At 39.8% G+C, this 19459-nt stretch overlaps 1 protein-coding gene across 1 annotated transcript in view; it reads left to right on the top strand.

Moving 5' to 3' along the window:
- The first annotated feature begins 497 nt into the window (after positions 1–497).
- The window catches only part of LOC139743381 (integrin beta-3-like), a 44064-nt gene continuing 25102 nt past the window's right edge, over positions 498–19459 (top strand). Inside the window, exons 1-6 of the mRNA XM_071653868.1 lie at positions 498–774; positions 15046–15193; positions 15690–15787; positions 16355–16453; positions 17458–17545; positions 18316–18447. Coding sequence (XP_071509969.1) covers positions 15124–15193; positions 15690–15787; positions 16355–16453; positions 17458–17545; positions 18316–18447 — 487 coding nt within the window. The 5' untranslated portion in view covers positions 498–774; positions 15046–15123. The remainder of the gene's footprint in view (positions 775–15045; positions 15194–15689; positions 15788–16354; positions 16454–17457; positions 17546–18315; positions 18448–19459) is intronic.

The following is a 19459-nucleotide window of genomic DNA, read 5'->3' as shown; positions in this document are numbered from 1 at the left end:
AGTGCAATTCCCTTCAAGCCCTCTTCCCTCTTGTACTATGGACTTCGAACCACACCACTGAACAGTTCACAGGATGCCTGTGAGAAGGGGTTCTGTCTCGAGTAGAAAAAAAAAATGATGCTTTCTTTTTCTTCGCGATTGTATCTAGTGGAAAATACATGTGTAACATAGATGCGTATATCAATGCAAAAACATCAATATCAACTCTATTCATTCTAAGCATTACCTTTTAGGGATTTCCCTCTGAAGCAAGCAGTTACTGTAGACAGAAAAAATCGTGCATGTATTATACCCTTTTCACGGCGCCACGATTCGCACAAGGGCAGCGGAGCGTGCGTATAATGTACGCATGCGCGTTTCATTCATCAGGTTGAAAGGTGCTCAGCGAAGTGTGTGTTTCGTATTTACCATTAGGAAAGGACCTGTGGTTATTGAGGTTATCATATATGGCATTCCAGTCCTGTGTCAGTGCTATTGTATTACGATACCACCGGGTATATACGATAGTCGCGCATGAGCCCAACCCTCACTGTATACCGTGCACGTTAACGCAGAGCCCGTCGTACACATTGCGCGGTATGATTGTATTGATAACTTAATCAATTTGGCAAGACTGGAACACTGTTTCTCATAGGGATTTTAAAGGATATATCACGAATTTATCAGTGACGCTATGCTCGGTTCGATGTGTACTGCCACTGCCGATAACACACCTTCAGACCAACATCATAATCAGCTAGCAGCAACGCCACATTATATCGTTCGGTGCATTACGTAAGTAAATGGCTTCCAGAATCTCGTTCAGTCAAACCGCACGGCGAGTTACAACTGATCGGATTTGCTGAACCCGTTTGACATCATTAATTGTACGTCGTTGTATGGAACTAAGCAGCCTCTGCTTCAAATGCTGTGGTGGTTAGACTTTTGATTACGTTGTAACAATGATTTTTGATGAATCAATGAAAAGAAAAAACGTATAAATCCTCTGATATTTATATTCCTTTATTTGGCCCCTGCTGGCTCTTAGCTCTCTGCGGGGCTCTACGCTGTCTGACAAGGTACGGATGTGTTTGTAAGTGAAGCTTACGGTGACAATATTCTGATGTAACCGACTGAACATCAATCTATCCAACTCTGCCCCCTCATATACATTGTATCAACTATCTAATAGGAAGGTGCTCAATCCTGAACATCTATCTCCTACCCACGCTCGTCAATCTCCGATATACTGTATACGCTATATATTTCGCGGGGGTTTTATTTTCGCGAATTTCGCGAGTCGGGAGCTATTCGCGAAATTAACAACACGCGAAAATATTACCATCCAAAATGAATCCCTTGCCTTGATGATACGAACATTTCAGTACTAGTATACCATATCACGGCTTACCGAACAGACCATACTGGCTAAGCTTGTTTACGCACGTCCACGTCTACTTAATACGAATACTGTAGAGAGCCAATCCATTATCGCAAGGGGACCACTCGTCAGAAATCTAGCGCAATGGACTTAACCACTTCAAAAATGTTGAATTCTAACTTACTAGTTTGCAGAGTTTGATAAGTTTTTTTTCATGCAGTGTATAACTAGTATCATTCTTATTTGCTAGTACTGTAAGTTGAAAATTCACACTTTCTTTGCCACTTCATATTTTCTCTGGTCCCCCAATCGCGAATTTAACCACTCTAATGAACCAGAACAGTCAAACATCAAAAAATGAAAGATCTTATTCATTGTATTATCGTATTTTCAGATCATTCGCTTATAATCATGATTGTCATTAAGTCGGGTACATTTACGTATCTAAATATTCTTTACGTATTTAATCTTTTTATCTTATTCAATCTTATTCATTCATTTCTTTGTAGTCATAAGTACACTACATGTAGGCCTATATGCATGTACGTATGTTCATCAAGTCCCCCCCCCCCCCAAAAAAAAAAAAAAAAGCTTTGAACGTCATCACTTACACTTTGCATGGTGAATAGGTTGAAACTGATTTCCACTTACAATGCTTTCAAACAAACATGAAAACAAGATGAACGAATTTCAAATACATGTAAGCCTGTATTGTAGGCCTACGTATACTGCTGTATTGAGCAATGTAGGCCTATTGAACAGATTGAAATATGTTTTAGGCGCCAGACAACTCCTGGGAGCATGTTCTAGTCGCGTCGCTTGCTGCAGTTTTTGAACTTTATCCCCAGTCTGCAAACATGCCCTTTGTAATCTTCCCGATATAGAACAAACAAAAAAGCGGCTTTAGACTATAGTACAATACACGTGAACACGCATTCATTAATAATATGTGCGTGGGATCTTCAGCGATCGAGGGGGGACAGCGAAGTATTAAGCACTATTAACCCATTGGAGACTAGTCCCAAGTAACTCAGGCAGGTGTCTATCGGAAAAACATGTTGTAGCAAAATCAGCCCGTCCTCAACGGGTTAAGATAATGTCGAATCTTGTACGTGTTGTGATGCCACCTAGACACTGTATAGTCTATTTACTGCGCTCACTTCTCACTATTCTGACCTGGCCTGGCATCCAATCTTGAAGTGAAGATTGGCTTTATCAAAGAGTAGGCCTTATTTGCTAATGTAATAATCGTATAAAAAACAACGGTATAAATTCCTTGATCTTTCTATTGTGTACATTATGAATTAAATCCTATAGGCCACATTTTACCCCTTTAAGGATTATATTTATACGATCATTAATAAACTCCATAATTATTGTTTTATCTGTTTAGAAGTTACGTCACTTTTATGATAATTTGTACTGTACAAGGCAGGCAGAGAATTAGAAGCTGCACACCTTTAAGGGCATACGTGTAGTTCGTAAGTGGTGATGATTGTAAAAGCAGGGAGGTGGAAATGGTTTCCTTCCCATTAAACCTCCGTGGCAAAACATCACCAACAATCGAGTTCAGGTTGAAGTAGTGCCATCCACTTGATTTCTCAGGGTTCCTGTAGTATATGTATGCCTACACCTTTTATGATATCTCGTATTTTGTGGTTTACGATTGAATAGTGCATATACCGCGCACCATTTTTTTTTTCCCCCATGGCGTCTATAATAAACAACACTCAGTCAGGCATGAAATTGATTCTTTCTTGAGCAGGCTTGCCAAGAATCAAGGTACTTGTTTTTGTGATTGTTTGCTTGGGAGTATTTTAAATTTTGGGAAATTGTGGATCTCCCTCCCTTGCCCCCGATGATAACACGAGGGCAACATGATCATGATAACATGGAGCTACTGAGAAGGTATATCATATTTCTATACATACATTATGTAGTCTCGCCTATATTATGATATGACATAAGAACGGTAAACATGTAAAAACCGTGTGTCACATGTCATGTCACAGACTATTTTGTCCTACCAGTCCAGACCTACAGTATACTCATTATGCTCTCAGCAGAGCCAGAACGTAGAGCTGGTGTACAATGTACAAAGTAGCTTCATCCAATAGTCAGAATATTCTTGGGCTCCCCTTTAATAGGCTCGTCCGACTCACAGCAAGCAAAACGAAGTCCAGTCACACAGTGTGGGAATGACATTTCCCCAAGAACTAAGAAGCAGGTGTATTGTAATAGATAACATGCTATCAGTTCTGTACGTCGACATTCTGGCCGGCGGGCCGTCCACTTTTTTAAAAACAATTAAGCAAACCATGCAGTCTGTAATGACAACCGATACAATTTTGCACTAGCTGTGGGACTCTTTAAAGCCGGATGTAACATTATTGCTTCTCCATTCGTACTTCGAATGATCATTGTTCTTTAGATGAAAAAAAGAAGCAGAATACGTGCGAGATTATTGTTGCCAAAGACCAAAATACAACGTTTGCAGTGTATTATGATGCAGCGTACAAATACATAGCCCGTATCCTCACGTATTTGCTAATGTTTATCAAATTTATGGATGCATTTACATGTATATGTATCACCCCCCCCCCCCCCGAATTCGGGAACACTTTCTCATTTCACCAGTTCTTCGACATTTGCGTCCAGTGTGGATGCGTCAGTTGCGTTGTTGCTACGTCGGGCAAGTCTCGACTCCGGCTTTCTGGTTACCGGGAACAACTTTTATCATATACAAGAATAGGCCTACATGCAGACATGTATGCACATGAGATGTTGAGAATTATGTCAGTAAACTGGTCTATATGATCTGTGTATGAAAAAAAAAAGAACAAGCCAGGAAAGAAGAAAGCAAACCAAAATATGATTCTTTTATAACGAGGTTGAACTGATTTATAGTCTGAGTGACCAAGTGAACCTATGAACGAGTGTCTTTCTAATTTCCTGTCACTTTTGATGTTTTTGATAGCAAGTAATAAAATGTCGTCATTAGGATTTGCCAACTGTGATGTTTGGAGAGTAATAGTGTCCCATGTTGTAGTTGTTTTTTTCCCCTTACAGTTGATAGACATGATAAATTATAATGTTCATGAAGCCATGAATCTCATCATGATCAATGTACCTAAATGGGACCAGCCGATACGGATGATTATTTCGTCCTCTAAGGACATACTACTTAAGTGCCTTTGATCCATCGATACATATACATGTGCACATAATATTTAACTTCTGTTATTGAGCTTAGCACAATTTTCACAGCGATTAAGGAACGACTCTCAGGCATACAAACGTTTTGAAACTATGCTGTTGTTGTCAAATGATCTATGATATTATAAACAAATATTATGCATCACATTATCAGTAAACCTTCTCCATTAACGACTTTTGGAGGATCTCCTTTTAAGGGCCTATTCGATAGTATGGTGACTGATAATGTATTCAAGAGGTTTCACAGAATTAACTGTGCTGTAGGAATGATGTCACAATGATGTGGTACTGGATGGTACAGCCCCTGTATATGGACCTTTATTGTGTTCAAGGGGAAACGAACCTCTTGACTTGCACAGCCATGACATCGGTACAAGCAGGAGGTCTGCACTTGAGCAATGTACATGTATAGCCTTTGACACACATAAACATACAGCAACGGGCTCCCAGACATCTATACGTCATGTAGGCTGTACACAAGCAATGTAGGCTATACACAAGCAATAGTATGTAAGCATAAACGTGTAGGCGTAATACATTGCTCATAATTATCATGATAGTATCTTGTAATTATCATGATTGTGTGTGCAAATCATTGTTTTAGCTCTATACAAATGGAATGAGGGGGCGCACCGGGCTCGCGCCCCCTCTTTATTTTTCGTTAAAACAAAAGAAATAAAAAGAAACAAACGGGGAGGGGGCGCGTGCCCCCCCCCCCACCTTTAATTTTGTAATGGCGCCTCTCCTTTACGGAATTCCTGGATCCGCCCCTGAATGTAATATACAGGGTACCATATTGTGTTCCATCACAGTTGATTTGGATGTGTATTTTCTGTTTTCCCCTACCAAGCTGTAGAAGGGTATCAATAGGCCTACATTGTTTTGCGTAATGCTTCCTTGCCGTGCCACACCTCTTTTCATCATTAAAAAAAAAAAAAGATGATGGGAGCTGGAAGGTGGAAAGCATCGTCTCTTTCCACCTCCCTGATGGGATTGAGGTCCATATCGGTGTTCCATCTATTTCCTCCTGTCCAAGGCATACGTGTGCGACAATGCACTGTTGGCGCCAAATCGTGAAAGGCAGAAATTGCAGACATTGTTACTCTATAATGGAAACATGTGCATAATAGAAATAAGGTGAAACAACGCTATGGTAACACAATTTCAATTGGGAAACGACGAAAATCGCATGCAGCAGTTTGTTAGTGCATGTGTTTCAGTTCTGGGGCCTACTACTGCTATACTACTAGTCTGCAGAGCCAAGTAGGCCACGATTCGATCTTTGTGTCCGAGAAATGTTCTACCAACCCACTACTGAACAGGAAAGGCGTGGAATAAGAAATAAAAGTACAATCATGATAGGGCCTACAATCGAAATTATTTTACACCTTTATCTTAAATGTTAGATACTCATTATCCTTGTCTTCCAGACAATTTTCTTGGTAGACTCTTTCGATATAGGTACCTATTGCAAGCAAATTCAAAATGGTGGAAGATGAATGTGGAGCCCTCCTGAGAACTTTACATGCACGGTGTAGCTTTAGATTCAGCAGTAATTTCGCACAGTGGGAATCTAATATGGACTTTGTTCACAGATCAACATAGCAATATGGATCAAAGGGGAATGCGCGACAGAAATCGCAGTCATGCGCTGGAAACATGCAGCCTGCACAAAATGACATTTCATGCATAGTGCATGAAGTATAAAAGCGTTCTTGTGTATAGTTGGCAGTCTTACAACGACTGGAAAGTCGGAAATTTGGCTCATTGTTGTTCAGACAGAAAGAGGAAAATGAACTATGGATGATTATGTTCTGTTTACGAGGTTTTGAATCTTTTGACGCCCCCGCCCAGAGGGTGCCGGAGGCGCTTAGTTTGACAATGTTTGAGAATGTTTGTTTTGATATTAAAGTATTTTCTTGATTCTGAGTCCAGATAGTGCGACTTTATCTGTGGATGTGTTATTTAGATCCCCCTTTTTTGTGATGTTCATTTCCTTGAGGTTAAAGCTCAAAGGTCTCTGAACTTTGGCTCTAGAGAAGAAGAAGACCCATTGCAGTAAGAACGAAAAGCAAGAAAGAAAAGCTATCACTTTCCAGCCATAAATTCGGCCAAACATTTAGACGGAAGGCTGTAGAAATTAATCATACAAACATTTGCATGATAATGGGGGATGGATATCACATGGGGTGTACTGTTTTTCGTTTTGTTTAGTAAATGCCTTGAAGACTTGGTAACGTTTAACCCCCTCTGACCTCATTCTCCGGAGTAAACGTGATAAGTTGTTTCCCACGGGTATGATGGAGCATATCTGATGAACAGGCCAATGCTACTCTTAGCCATGAATACATTTATAGATTTTCTTTTGAAATCCCTGTGCTGTCGTGATTGATATTTCGTTTTACTGAAAGTGTCGCAGTGGTGAGCTTGTATCATAATAAAAAAGAAGACAAATCAGCGCGAGATACGACGAAAAAACGATTGCAAATGTTGCGTGAAATGATATACGCCGATCTTACTAATATCAAATCGCCGTGAAATCGGATCATTTCCGTTCAAAGAGAAAGGGAAGTAAATTATAGTTTCATGTTTCACAGTGTTCTCATTAACCAGCGATGTGGGCCTTAACTCTTTCTGTGCCAGTGTGAGTCTGAATATAATGTGCGCAAATTTAAATCAAATACATTTGAACATATGGTGTACCTAAACAGGAAATGAGCATAGCGCACAAAGGGTTAATAATGTATAGGTTAGAAGAAACCGTAATGCCATTGCCTCACCACTGTCCAATGTGGTTAGGAGTAGTTTCACGTAATGATGTAAATTGCTTATACAGGTGTACTATAGGGCTATACATTATTATGAAGGCCCTATATGATTTGTAAGTCATTGAGTCGTTGCTGAATCACAACAACTCTGATTCATTTTGATTGGGCAGATAAAAATTTAATAGCTTCGTGTTTTGATTAATTTATTCAGTATATTTTTGAATGCGGGAAGATTTTCATGAGGAGACAGTGGGAAAACATTGAGATGACCTGATCACCAGTAGCCTGCCAGTATCTTATTCGTATTTTATCTGATTGGATTATTGTCACTGTTTGGTGAAGACGTGTTGTGAACGTCGAAAAATGGGTGGTCCAATTTGCTGAAATCCCCCACTGTCATGCACTGTTCTGTACTTTTAATGACATGACTTCCTCGTTATTGTTCACGTGGGTTTCCAGCCATCATTTCTTCCTCCGCTTACTTTATTTTACACACACACATTATATCTATAGGGCTCACATGCACCTGTAAATAAAATGGAATGTCCCAGACCCCTTCACAAATTCGTACCAAAGATACCAAAATAAATGAAGGAAAAAATTGATTAAAAATCAATAATGCAGTTTGGCAAAAAAACTGAATAGCTGCAGATATTGAGTATGAATTCCTCGAAAAACTGCATTTTGGTTGGAAGATGAAAGCTTTTCTCATGGAATTTGAAGGGACTATATTTCATTGGGTACGTGTACGGAAAATAGGTGATTTTTTGAGTGACAAGAACTCGTAGTCTGGCTTTGCGGACCCTTGGACAGAGTTTGAGCTGGAGAACCCTCCTTGGAAATTTGATGGATGACAGGGTATATCTCACTTATTCAGGTTAGTGAAGATGAAACAACTTATTTCTCCCAGCTATTTTACAGAATTGATTTAGTTCTTAATTTGAACACACGTCTCTATGGGGAATTATTTGCCCGTGTGAGCCCTATAGGTTCCTATAAATACTAAGCGCTAGCACTTGTTCGTTGGCCTCTCCTATCATGCCTATGCAGGAAAACCAGCTGAATTTAGCTATTGTTTGCTTTTGCACATTATTATACAAAAAAAGGAAGCTAAGTCTTAAAACGTTTTTCTTTAAGAATAGGGAACCATGTAGCATTACTGTAGCCTTGTTCAGAGACCGACACGCTGTTGTCAGTGCCAGCAATGGCGAGCGAAGAATTATGCCGAGGCCGAGTGCTTCAGCAGGAGCTAGGGGGCTTGCTTCCCGCTAGTGACTGATTCCCTCGCCCGACGGTCCTCTGCTCGCTTCTCTCTCGTCTCAGCGAGAGGGCCTTTTACAAAGGCTACAGCTCTTGGCGTTTCTCCAGTTGCATGGAAACACTAACGGCCAAGAAGGGCACGAGTTCCTCAGGCCCAGGAGAGAAGTTCACCCAAGGTCTACAGCGTGCCTGGACGGACAGCGCAGCTGTTTCCTGGATGATGCTGCCAAGATGGCGGAAGACACTGATGGCGAGGGTTCCTTGTTTGCCTGGATGTCTCACGTCGACAGTGGTTGATGACGGATGCTTGGCTCTAAACGACGGATTTTTTCTTTTTCGTGTCATCTTGTCTCCACAGTTTTTGAATCCTACACAATGGTCATGCTGCTTCCAGAAACCAAGAATGCCCGTGCACTCTAATCAAAATAATATAGGATCCATGACATTAGCTCCAGCGACAATTATTGCTTCCATAAAATGTCTGCACGCTAGGTCATACCTAAATTTTACCCACAAACATAACCCTGACCCTAATCCTAATCCTCGCATCAAACTAAACCTACAACCCCATATCACAGCCCTATATATAACCCTAACCCTAAGTCCTTGAAGAAATAAGACGGCCGTTGCAGGAGCAGCTGTAGTTGTCATCCATTTGGTTATGTACTAGCGCCAACAACGGCAAGGTGTAGACAGTCAGGTTCCGATCCCTCGGAAGTCGGTCTCCAAGTCATCAAAGTACATGTATAATTATTGCGCTTAATCGTATTTTCTGTTGTCATGATTGCAGTGCGAATCCATGAAAGTTGCATGTTAAGTCGATTGATTCGATTGGTTTCAAGTTGACCAATTTACCGCCCAAGATAATTATATTCGATAAGGGTCATTTTCTTTTCAGGTGAAGTGGCATCATAATTTAAGTGACTGGGTATACGAATGGTTATTTATTGCCATCGATTAAAATCATTTAGTTTCAGCTCGAGTGTCCATAAACACACGATAATTCAGTTGCTTTATGGGACAAATCCGACCGCCTGTAACTATTTATTTCTGGAGCCTGCTCACTCAACTATCGATTTTTCTATGGTAGCTATGAAAACTGAAAGTAAACCTTTATAATTATTACAATGAGGACAATATCAAGCTATCGAGAGGATTCCGTGAAAAAGTGAAGCGCTTTCGAATCGCTAACTAAACGATTCAATAACCTCATACTCAATCCACAATATAAATATCTTTTATGCGGGCATCTTCTCACGCAACCAGTGAGAATCTTGTCAGGGTGGATTGTGTTTTGCAAGGAAGTTTCCTCGAATCGAAGTGATGTCATGAGATGCGTAATGATGATCTCACTTTGATAGAAAGGACAGACAAACAACTGGATAGAATTCTTTAAATGTGTAATCCGAGTATCTTTTCAATGCTAAGATGATACCTACACTCTACACTTAGTTCCTTGTCATAATAGTTCAAATGACCTTCGAATACAGGCTTGGAAAATCCTATAACCGTTTTATACCATAACTGCTATATCAACGTCTCTCCTTATTATGTAAAAACGGAGCCTGAAAAATTACGGTTGAAAGTGATAGTCCAACCCGGAAGTGGCTAGATTACCCATGCTTGATTTGCCTACAGACAGCAATAGTGTTTAATAGCAAAGAAAATTTCGGAAACCCCATCAACTGACATGAAGAAATGAAATTTGTTCGCAGGTGCCAACAAGCCGTGCAAGGGTCTTTGAAGAAAAGGCTCAACACATCCTAGACTATCTCCACCTGACGGAGAAAATTAACTCCATGGGGTTATGAATACATTGTACCCCCACCCCCTTCTTACCCCGTTGATCTTTCTTTCTCTGCTGGTTTAACCAGGTACCTGCAAATCGCTTGCCCTTGTACTATGCCTCTGTCCCACTGTTCCCTTTGAGGACTTGCTATTATACTTCCGGTATGTCCCACACATACCGAACGAAGACCTCTTGAACCGAAACTTATAGGCACGGGAGGGCTGTGTTTTGCAACCCGTATGTAGTCGCATGATCTTGAACCAATCAGATCCTTTTGCACAAAGCCAAGACAACTGTCATAGTCAATCCATCATTGTAAAACACCGAATGGTCCGTTTCCAATATATATATAGACTAATACAATGTACTTAGTACGCGCCAATGTGTTCTTCGTCTACTTCCTTAATTTTTTTCCGTTCCTAGACACAGGCCACTACACAAAATAATGTAGGCCCTACGTATAGGTGCACAGAATTGGTTATCTTTACAGATAGCGATGAGATTTAAGTCATGATCACTACATAACTTACAATCAAGTCAACCCAAATGAAATTCAGTATCATTTAGTTGTGAGTCGATGTAGGCCTACGTCTTTCAAATGCATGCATGTTGGAAGCTACAGACAAAAACAATGAGTTATATTGTAACTGTGTCAATATAGAATTGTTTGTAAACAAGATGTACATGCAGGCCTATTAGTCTGTTTGGGGAGTTGTGTAATTAGCCGAATTATCTGTGTTTCGGAAGGGTGTGGGAGAGATTATCAGGAGATTCTATGGCAGTGGGTCATTTTTTTATATGTATTTTTATATTTCAGTGTATTTTATTTACTCTCCGATATTTACATAGTTCGTCGAGTCGTTGGATAATTTCAGCTGCTGAAACTATGTTGGCAAAACCGAATTATCTGAGCGTCCTGTGTTGGAGAAATATAAGATGGAAGTGGTTGCATGAATGAAATCTGCACAAAAGCAAAACAACAACAACAACAACAACAACAACAACAAGTTTAATCTTCTGAAAATATGTTGCCAATTTAAGGACAGGATACATTGGAAGTTAGAGATTTAACTATTTAGGGGCTTTTGATTATTATGTAACTGTAGCATACAATAATCATAACTAAAGAGAGAGCTCAATTTATTGGTTTTTTTTAACTCTATATTATGGTTATGACACACTGAAAGGCAATAGATATTAAAAAGAGATAATCATGATGATGATGATGAGAATAATGATAATAATAGTAATAATAATAGTAATAATAATATTACTGATAATAATAATCATCATCATCATCATCGTCATGATAATCATAATCATCATCATAATGATAATCATAATAATAATAATAATAATAATAATAATAATAATAATAATAATAATAATAATCATAATCATAATCATCATACAATAATACGGTAGACTTCACCGGAACCCCAGAAATGTGGTTTCTCTGTGGATTAAACCAGGGAGGTGAGAGGAAATCACCTCCCTGATTAAACGAGGCTGCACGGAGGCGGTAAATAAAATGAAAACAACGTAAACAGGATGTACTGAATTCCGAGTGTATTCGCAAGCAGCACTTTTAAGGCGACGTTGACATCCGGATATTGTTTACGTATCATTTCCGAATATTTTTAACAACACGTAATTTACCCATGTTCTCCATTTTGGGAGAGAATCCAGTTAAAGTCCAAGTTCATTTCGTGTTTAAGTTGGCTTCCATAAGTTAATAAAGAGTAAATCAGATTGTTTGGAATTGATAGATATTTCGTGTTTTCTTCAAAAGAATGTTAGGAGCAACCACGTAGAGGAGACACGGATTCTCACAATTCACTTACGATTCTCAGTGTTGTTGTTTTTTTGAATAAAAAAAGAGTATATTAAATCATATTTTGTGTGTAATTTTGTTCCTAATTATACCCATTTCCACCTGAAGGTCATAACTGCTAGTAAGGTTTTTACCAGACTGCAACAATACATATTATGATTCGTATTGATTGATTGCACTTTCAAAAATAAAAATAATATGAAAACGTGTATTCCATTATATTGCACATTAGAAATATTCATTTGACCAAAATAGCAGACATGTGATCATTGGTCGTGTATATTATTACCGTGTAATGAACACGTGGGAAACTATCTTGTTTTTTCTAGTGGGAATATAGGCCTACTTTTTTTGATGAATCTTTAACCTGCACCCATTCACTTGCTCTGATTGTGTTCTATCTATCCAAACCAACGGAGTAGACCCTGTACGGTGTAGAATTGCGCTTGTAATCACCACCGAAAACAAAAAATTAATGGTCGGTATATGCGAAAGCGAGATGCAATATGATTGATGCGATCATACTCTGCACGCAACTTCCATCTTTAGCCTTGTTTAAACACCCACTCAGAAAAATCATGATTGATTACCAGTATCTGTATTCTACCTACTCTACAATATTGAGCTACAAATAAGGTAGAAGCTCTGTGACTGTACGTGTGGTTATGCTTTTATATATTTCCGCTATTTGCATGGCGCATTTATGAAGTATATACATAGCAGGGCGGTGCGAGCTATCGGTAAGCGAGCCATTTGTTCTTATAAACCAAGAGGTTTGGGTCCGAGACCTATCGAATCCAAGTAGACATTGACGTGACTGTGCTTTCGTGCTGTCCCCCTTTTTGCAAGACAGAACAAGCTCTTACTATATGGTCCTTTCGGTAGGACAAGAAGCAGGGGTCCCGTATACTAAGTATGTGAAGTTGAGAAACATCGTCAGATCGTACGCGGGGAAGACGTCCCGTATAACACACTGTAGTTGATTTCCCCTATAAGTCGAAGGTCTCACGAATCGAATTTCGGCTAAGTCGAGGGAAATTTCATGGTATACATACAATATTGCGGCAGATTTGCGTTAAGTCAGACATGCAAGTTGAACTCTGTCGAAGTCAAAGCCTTTCCTTTGATCCTGCCAAAGTCTATTTAGGCGAAGTTCACTGTACACTGCATTTTTATTTTGAAGAATGGGCTATATTTCCGAGCGGTATCAAGTATAGGGCCAAAGTGCATGCCACAAGAAGTAAAATGCGGTGCCCTGGTTCGTGCACTTGACCGTGACTAAAGTGTGTGGACCTTCACGGGAAATTTGCCCTGTATTAAAGAGAAGAGTCGAGATCAGAGCAATGAATGGGATTGTCAGAGTGCAGCTATTTTATTGTGGCCCACTTCCGACATAGAATGGCAATCGGCATATAAAGTACGTGTAGTGTCATTATTGTCAGAATGTCTGAGGAGATGAACCTGTAATTTGTTCGTGTTGTCTGACTCTTTTTTTCTATCAGTCTTTCTCTTTCTCTGTTTGTCTGTCTGTCTGTCCCTGTCACCGCCCCTATTTTGCAGACAATCCAGATGAAAGTATGAATAACGTAAGTCACTATGATCACCGCAGTTTATGCATGTATAGGTCTACTCGTTGATATGCGAGTAAGGGGTCTCTCATTGCCCCGCTGTACCCCGAGACTGTTTTCAGGGCAATAACCTCTTTTTCTGAAACCTCCATGAGTGGAAGATCCATTGACTGCTGACCCCTTTACGGCAACTCGCGGTCAAGTCGTCTACCACATGTAGCCAGTGGTTGCTAAGATCAGGGAGGGAACTCAGGTCTGGAATAGTGAAGAAATCCCAAAATTGCTCCCACGCATTTTGCGTGCTGCAGTATAATTATTATTAATATGTGAGTGCAGAACGTGCGAGTAACATACTGAGTACTAGGAAAACATCAGCATTCGACTGGAATATCTAGAGGGAAAAAAAGTAACAACAAGAAATAAAAAAGAAATCGGAACGGCAAAAGAAAACAAATAAAAACTTGAATGAAGAAGACGATTACAATAGATAACCTCAATACCAAATGGACAGGATGGTAGTAAATATAAATTGATGAAATACAATATATACATCGATCATACATATTGAATTACATGCATTGCATGGTAAGGTCTGCGTCATATTATAAGAGGAGAATGATATTAACTGGATTAGATGGTGATGTCTGTTTGTGTTTTGTGTGCTCAATGTGCGATGATAATAGAGTTTAGGAGTCGTTTGACATCACAGTGCAATTAGATGAATGAGTGGATGGCGCACATTCCTATGAAGAAGTTGGTAAGCCCTAACACACAGTATCTAGGGAGGCGGGCCACATCAGGTGCGTGCTGTATCGAAACTTCACTAACTTGATGAACAGAAGAAACAGAGGAACTTCTTAACCCCTCTCCGCCCCGCTCGTCGAATGGAATTATCTGTCATCACTACGGCGTGAATTCACGAATTCACCATCTGTCTCAGCTCACCGCTGCCCCAGTAACCCTTGACCGTAGACTTCCCTAATATCGCTTACAAAAAAGTATGTCTTTCATTTTTGGTTTTGCTGTATTTTTTAATTTTAATATAGTCTTCCTCCATCATCATCAAGTTACAAGAGGAATATCCTTGATTTGACGAATACTTGTTGTCGGACACTCGTGCCCAAATCACCGCTCTTCGTACGAGTTTCCGATTTTTCTAGCGAGGGACGTACTGACGTATTGAGCGTTTAATTGAAACTGTTTTTGATCTGGATCTTTTTTTGTGTGTGTGTTTTCAATTCCCTCTGCAGAGTTTTCACTGGATTTTGAAAGTTGTTGTTGGCACACCGAGTTGCAGCTGAGTTACAGTGAGTGAAGTGGAGTCAGACATGAGGTGGTTACACGGGACCCTTCTCTGCACGCTCCTGGCTGCTGTGCTGGAATGTTGCTGTGCCCAGAGTGAGTATAAGTTTATCACCTCTAGGGCTGTATGATAACTAATCGCCCCGGTATCATAATATATGCTGTGTGGTTAGGGAGAAGTTGGTTACACTAAAAAATATTAGAAGTAAGGGCATATGCCTTCCCACATCATTCCCAAGTTGGTTTTTATTCATAACATATAGCAAATAGCAATGAAAATTGCGTCAAAATCGGACATCCAATATAGAACTTTAGAGTGTTACATGTCTTAAAGAACCCCCCCCCCCCCACAAAAAAAGAAGTGGTATTTGATTGTTTGCAACAGATTTGAAAGATCAAAAATAACGAAGTGTTTGATTCAGAGAAGATTTGTAGGGAATATGTTCAAATCTGAACAAACTCGAGAATGATCGGTATGTGCTGATTCACGTTGATTCACACTATCTTCGACTGTTATACAGGATATACATGTGTGTATACAGTATGTCACAATAATTTTGTCTGTTTCTGCCTTCGTGTTTGTGCATTACAGCTACGGTAGTGCTCACAGGAGCAGACTTGTGTCAAGAGGCTGCAAATTGCGCAGAATGCATACAGATTGGTCCCGAATGCGCATGGTGTGCGCAGAACGTAAGTACAGTTTGCGATAAATGATAACGATTTCGAAATGAGGATGCAAATTCAAGAAGATGTTACAAGACGGAGGGGTTACGAAAAGAAAGTAGGAGAAGAAGAATCCACTTTTGCCAGTGTCAGAATGAACGAAGAAAGGCTATTATAAACGTCAAGCTTTTCGATACACCATTTTTGTTTGTTTGTTTGTTTGTGTGTGTGTGTGTGTGTGTTTGTGAGTGTGTGATTGTTTATGTGTTTGTTTTGTTTATCAAGAGCAGCATCTTCATTGGGAAACCAAATTTCTCGGTGTTACTCCACTTTTGCATGAAACATGATGCAGTGCAAGGTATTTTTTTGTATTCATCATGCAAATGTGCAGTTTAAAGCTGATATTGCAGACAATGACCCTGCTATACATTTTAACTGCAGTGAACGTTTCAAACCGAATGATACTATTTGTTGTGGTTTTTAGTATTTATCATTATTATTATTATTATTATTATTATTATTATTATTATTATATTATTATTATTATTGTTGTTATTATCATTATTACTATCATTATTATTACTATTGTCACAGGATTTTACTGGAGAGCGTTGTGACTTGACCTCCAATCTGCGTGCATCGAACTGCACCGACTTACAGGACCCTGTGCCATACGTTATAGACATCATAAAGGTTGGTGGCGCCCTTTTAATTTTAAAGAATTAGAAGATAGCCCACACTCTATGTAACTATCGATAGTTAAAGATACAGTGATAGCCCGTTACCCCGAGTTCTCCCCTGCACATCAGCGGCAGGCGAGATTTCTTTTCTTACGTGTGTTCATCATTAGGCTGCTCAAAAACTGGTATACTCACAGCTCAGTCTTATGCTGTGGCATACGAAACCACAAAATTGTTCCAGCATTTTCCCACTGCTGTTGCCCCTCTCTTTTTATTCCCCTCTCTACCATTGTTACTATAAATATGACACCTACATAATTAGTATAATTATCTCATATTGGAGAAAGTTGCATTGAACTGGGTAAGGTAATTAGAACTGCACAAGTTTAGAAAGTATATTATACAAGCAAGGGGGAGGGATTTGTTGATGCGCGGAGACTTGTCTTTAAAAAAAGGTACAAATAAGGGATGTGGTATAATTTCTGTTGAGAGGGGTTTCAGGTTTCCCACTTTTTATGAGATACTGAGAAACTTATAGAATGTGAAAGAGCATTCAACTCTTGAAGGAATTCAAAGTTCATTTCATAAAACTGGTTTTGAAATGACTGAGATATCCAACAACAAAGGGGTCCTCCTCATCCTCATAAAAGGTGGGCGCCACTTTTCAGTAGGACCATTGTGATTCATTCTGTTTTTGGATATCTTAGCCATTTCAAAACCGATTTTCATCAAATGAACTCTAAATAACTTTCAGAATCGTATGCGCTGTAATATTTCACTGGTGGTTTCTAATCATATCGCAAAAAAGTTAAATCCTGAATCCCCCATCCCGCCCAAAATTATACCATTCATCCCTTTGAAGCAGCGAGAATGGGAGTAGTGAGAAACAACGTACTGGCGTGCTCCACGAGGGCGCTGTTTAAAATGTGACGCTATGAATTGCTTACTAGTATAATTGAGTGTGCTGCGAATCCTCCTGAATTATGTTTCGTTTCTATCATTATGACCTATGTACAGAATGAAAACTTGAGTAACGCTGGGGATGCTGCCCTGGGCCAGGCTGTGCAAGTTCAGCCCCAAGAGGTGTCCCTCAAGCTGAGAAAAGGTACGTGTGAGTGTCTCCCCACCACTCCTCCCCAACCTTTCCGTACCCTCCTTCCCCCTCCAACTCTTAATCCCTTCGTATCAACCATATTCTCCATAAAGGAACACATATCACTCTGGTTTACTTTTATCGGAAGAACGTTGTGTACAATTACGTTTGCAGTTCGTTTTCCCGAAGGTTCGTTAATCCGAAAATGAAATAAGGTTCGTTATATTGAAGGTTTGTAATTCCTAAGGTACATTAGTATGCTCTTCCAAACAAACAAAAAAAAAATCCGGGTTAACGGAGTTTTTGAATAAACGGATCTTCGGAATTACGAACTTTTTTGTCATTTTCTGATCAACCACTAGAATAACAAACCGGAGTTTCATTTTCGGATTAAAGAACCTTCGAAATAACGAACCATATTTCATTTTCAGACTAACGAACCTTCCTAAATAGCGAACCTCCGGAATAATATCACATAGATATGTTCATAATTATTAACGAGCCTTCGGAATATCGAACATCACCCATGATAACCATATCCACCAATCAGTCAGGATATCCGATCAATATTGGCCAAAGGATGTCTCATCTTGTTTGCATAAAACAGTGACAATATAATGCAATTGAGACAAAGCACCATTCTTTCATATTTCATAAGAAGTTTTTCATTATTTCAAAAATCATCATTAAAAAAGTTGAAAACCTGAAGCCCCATCTCAACCGAAACTGCCATCCCTTTAAAGGCTCACTTCATTTCACCTTCTCTTTGTGTTGCTTCACAGGAGAGACTGCTAGGCTAGAAATGAAAGTGCGCCAGGCCGAAGACTACCCGGTGGATCTGTACTACGTTATGGACCTCAGTCAGTCCATGAAGGAAGATCTGGACACCCTCCTGGGTCTGGCCGACGATCTAGGTGAGTGTAGCACTCAGTGCTATACCCCTTATACCTGTCCGTCCTTGACTTACACCTGTAGGGTGTTGGGAGGAGGTTTTGATTCGCGTTTAAAAGCATGGGATTTCAGCTGCTGTTCAAACTTGGACCCGCTGTGGTTCATTGGAGAACCAAAAGATGATGAATTTAGAGTGACAAAAACAGAAATTGGTCCCTCAGTCTAGGCCCCATTTCATAACAAAGTTGGTATGATGGCAATTGTCATGGTAATGACAAGAATCCAACTTCCTGATTGGCTGTTACAATGGGAAATTGTCATTCCAACAAGAGTTGCTATAAACATCTTTTTTTGAAATGGGGCCCTGAAGGTCTCTGGTAGCAACTCTCGTGTTCGCAGACAAAGTTTAAGTAATCCTCATTACCCAGTTCTTCTTTCGGAGGGTACTTAAAGCTATCGGTCCGGTAATAGCTTGCTTCTGTAAGCATATCCATGCTTTCTCGGTGGCCGCGTGAATCGATCATTATCTAAAATCATAATTCAGACTTTGAAGCATTGTATGATCTGTCTCTCTTCCACCTCCCTGGTATGATACACATGAAAGCTGATATCACACGGGAAAGGGAGGGGGAGAGTTTCCCAAAGGAAAAGTGACAGCAACTACAACAACACGGGGGAGGGGTTGAAAATGAGGTGAAACAGGAGAACAATAGCAACGTTTAGCGAGCACTAGAGAACAAACATTGAGTCATCTCATAAATCATCCTGTAGATATGTCAAACCGGACGTCGTGGCGATACCCCAATGTCTCTAGAAAATCCCAAGTGGTGGGAACTTTTCCCGTTGAAGTTGCCGCGATGCCAAAGAAAACGTTTATAAAAGGAAGACATGTCCACGATGACAAGCTAATGTCTTCCCACTCACTTCTAAAGGTTCAGCCCGATTCCTTACGTCGAAACAACCGTTGGAGGTAGTTGTACGATTCAAATGCAAGTTGATTTTTTTTTCCCGAGATGGAGCAAAATCACAAAATGG

This window comes from Diadema antillarum, unplaced genomic scaffold (genome assembly GCF_040938485.1).
Source record: "Diadema antillarum isolate AM-2024a unplaced genomic scaffold, OU_Dant_1.0 scf00000034, whole genome shotgun sequence".
Classification (NCBI taxonomy): domain Eukaryota; kingdom Metazoa; phylum Echinodermata; class Echinoidea; order Diadematoida; family Diadematidae; genus Diadema; species Diadema antillarum.
The sequence above is the reverse complement of the archived record's forward strand: the minus strand, read 5'-3'. Positions and strand labels throughout refer to the sequence as shown.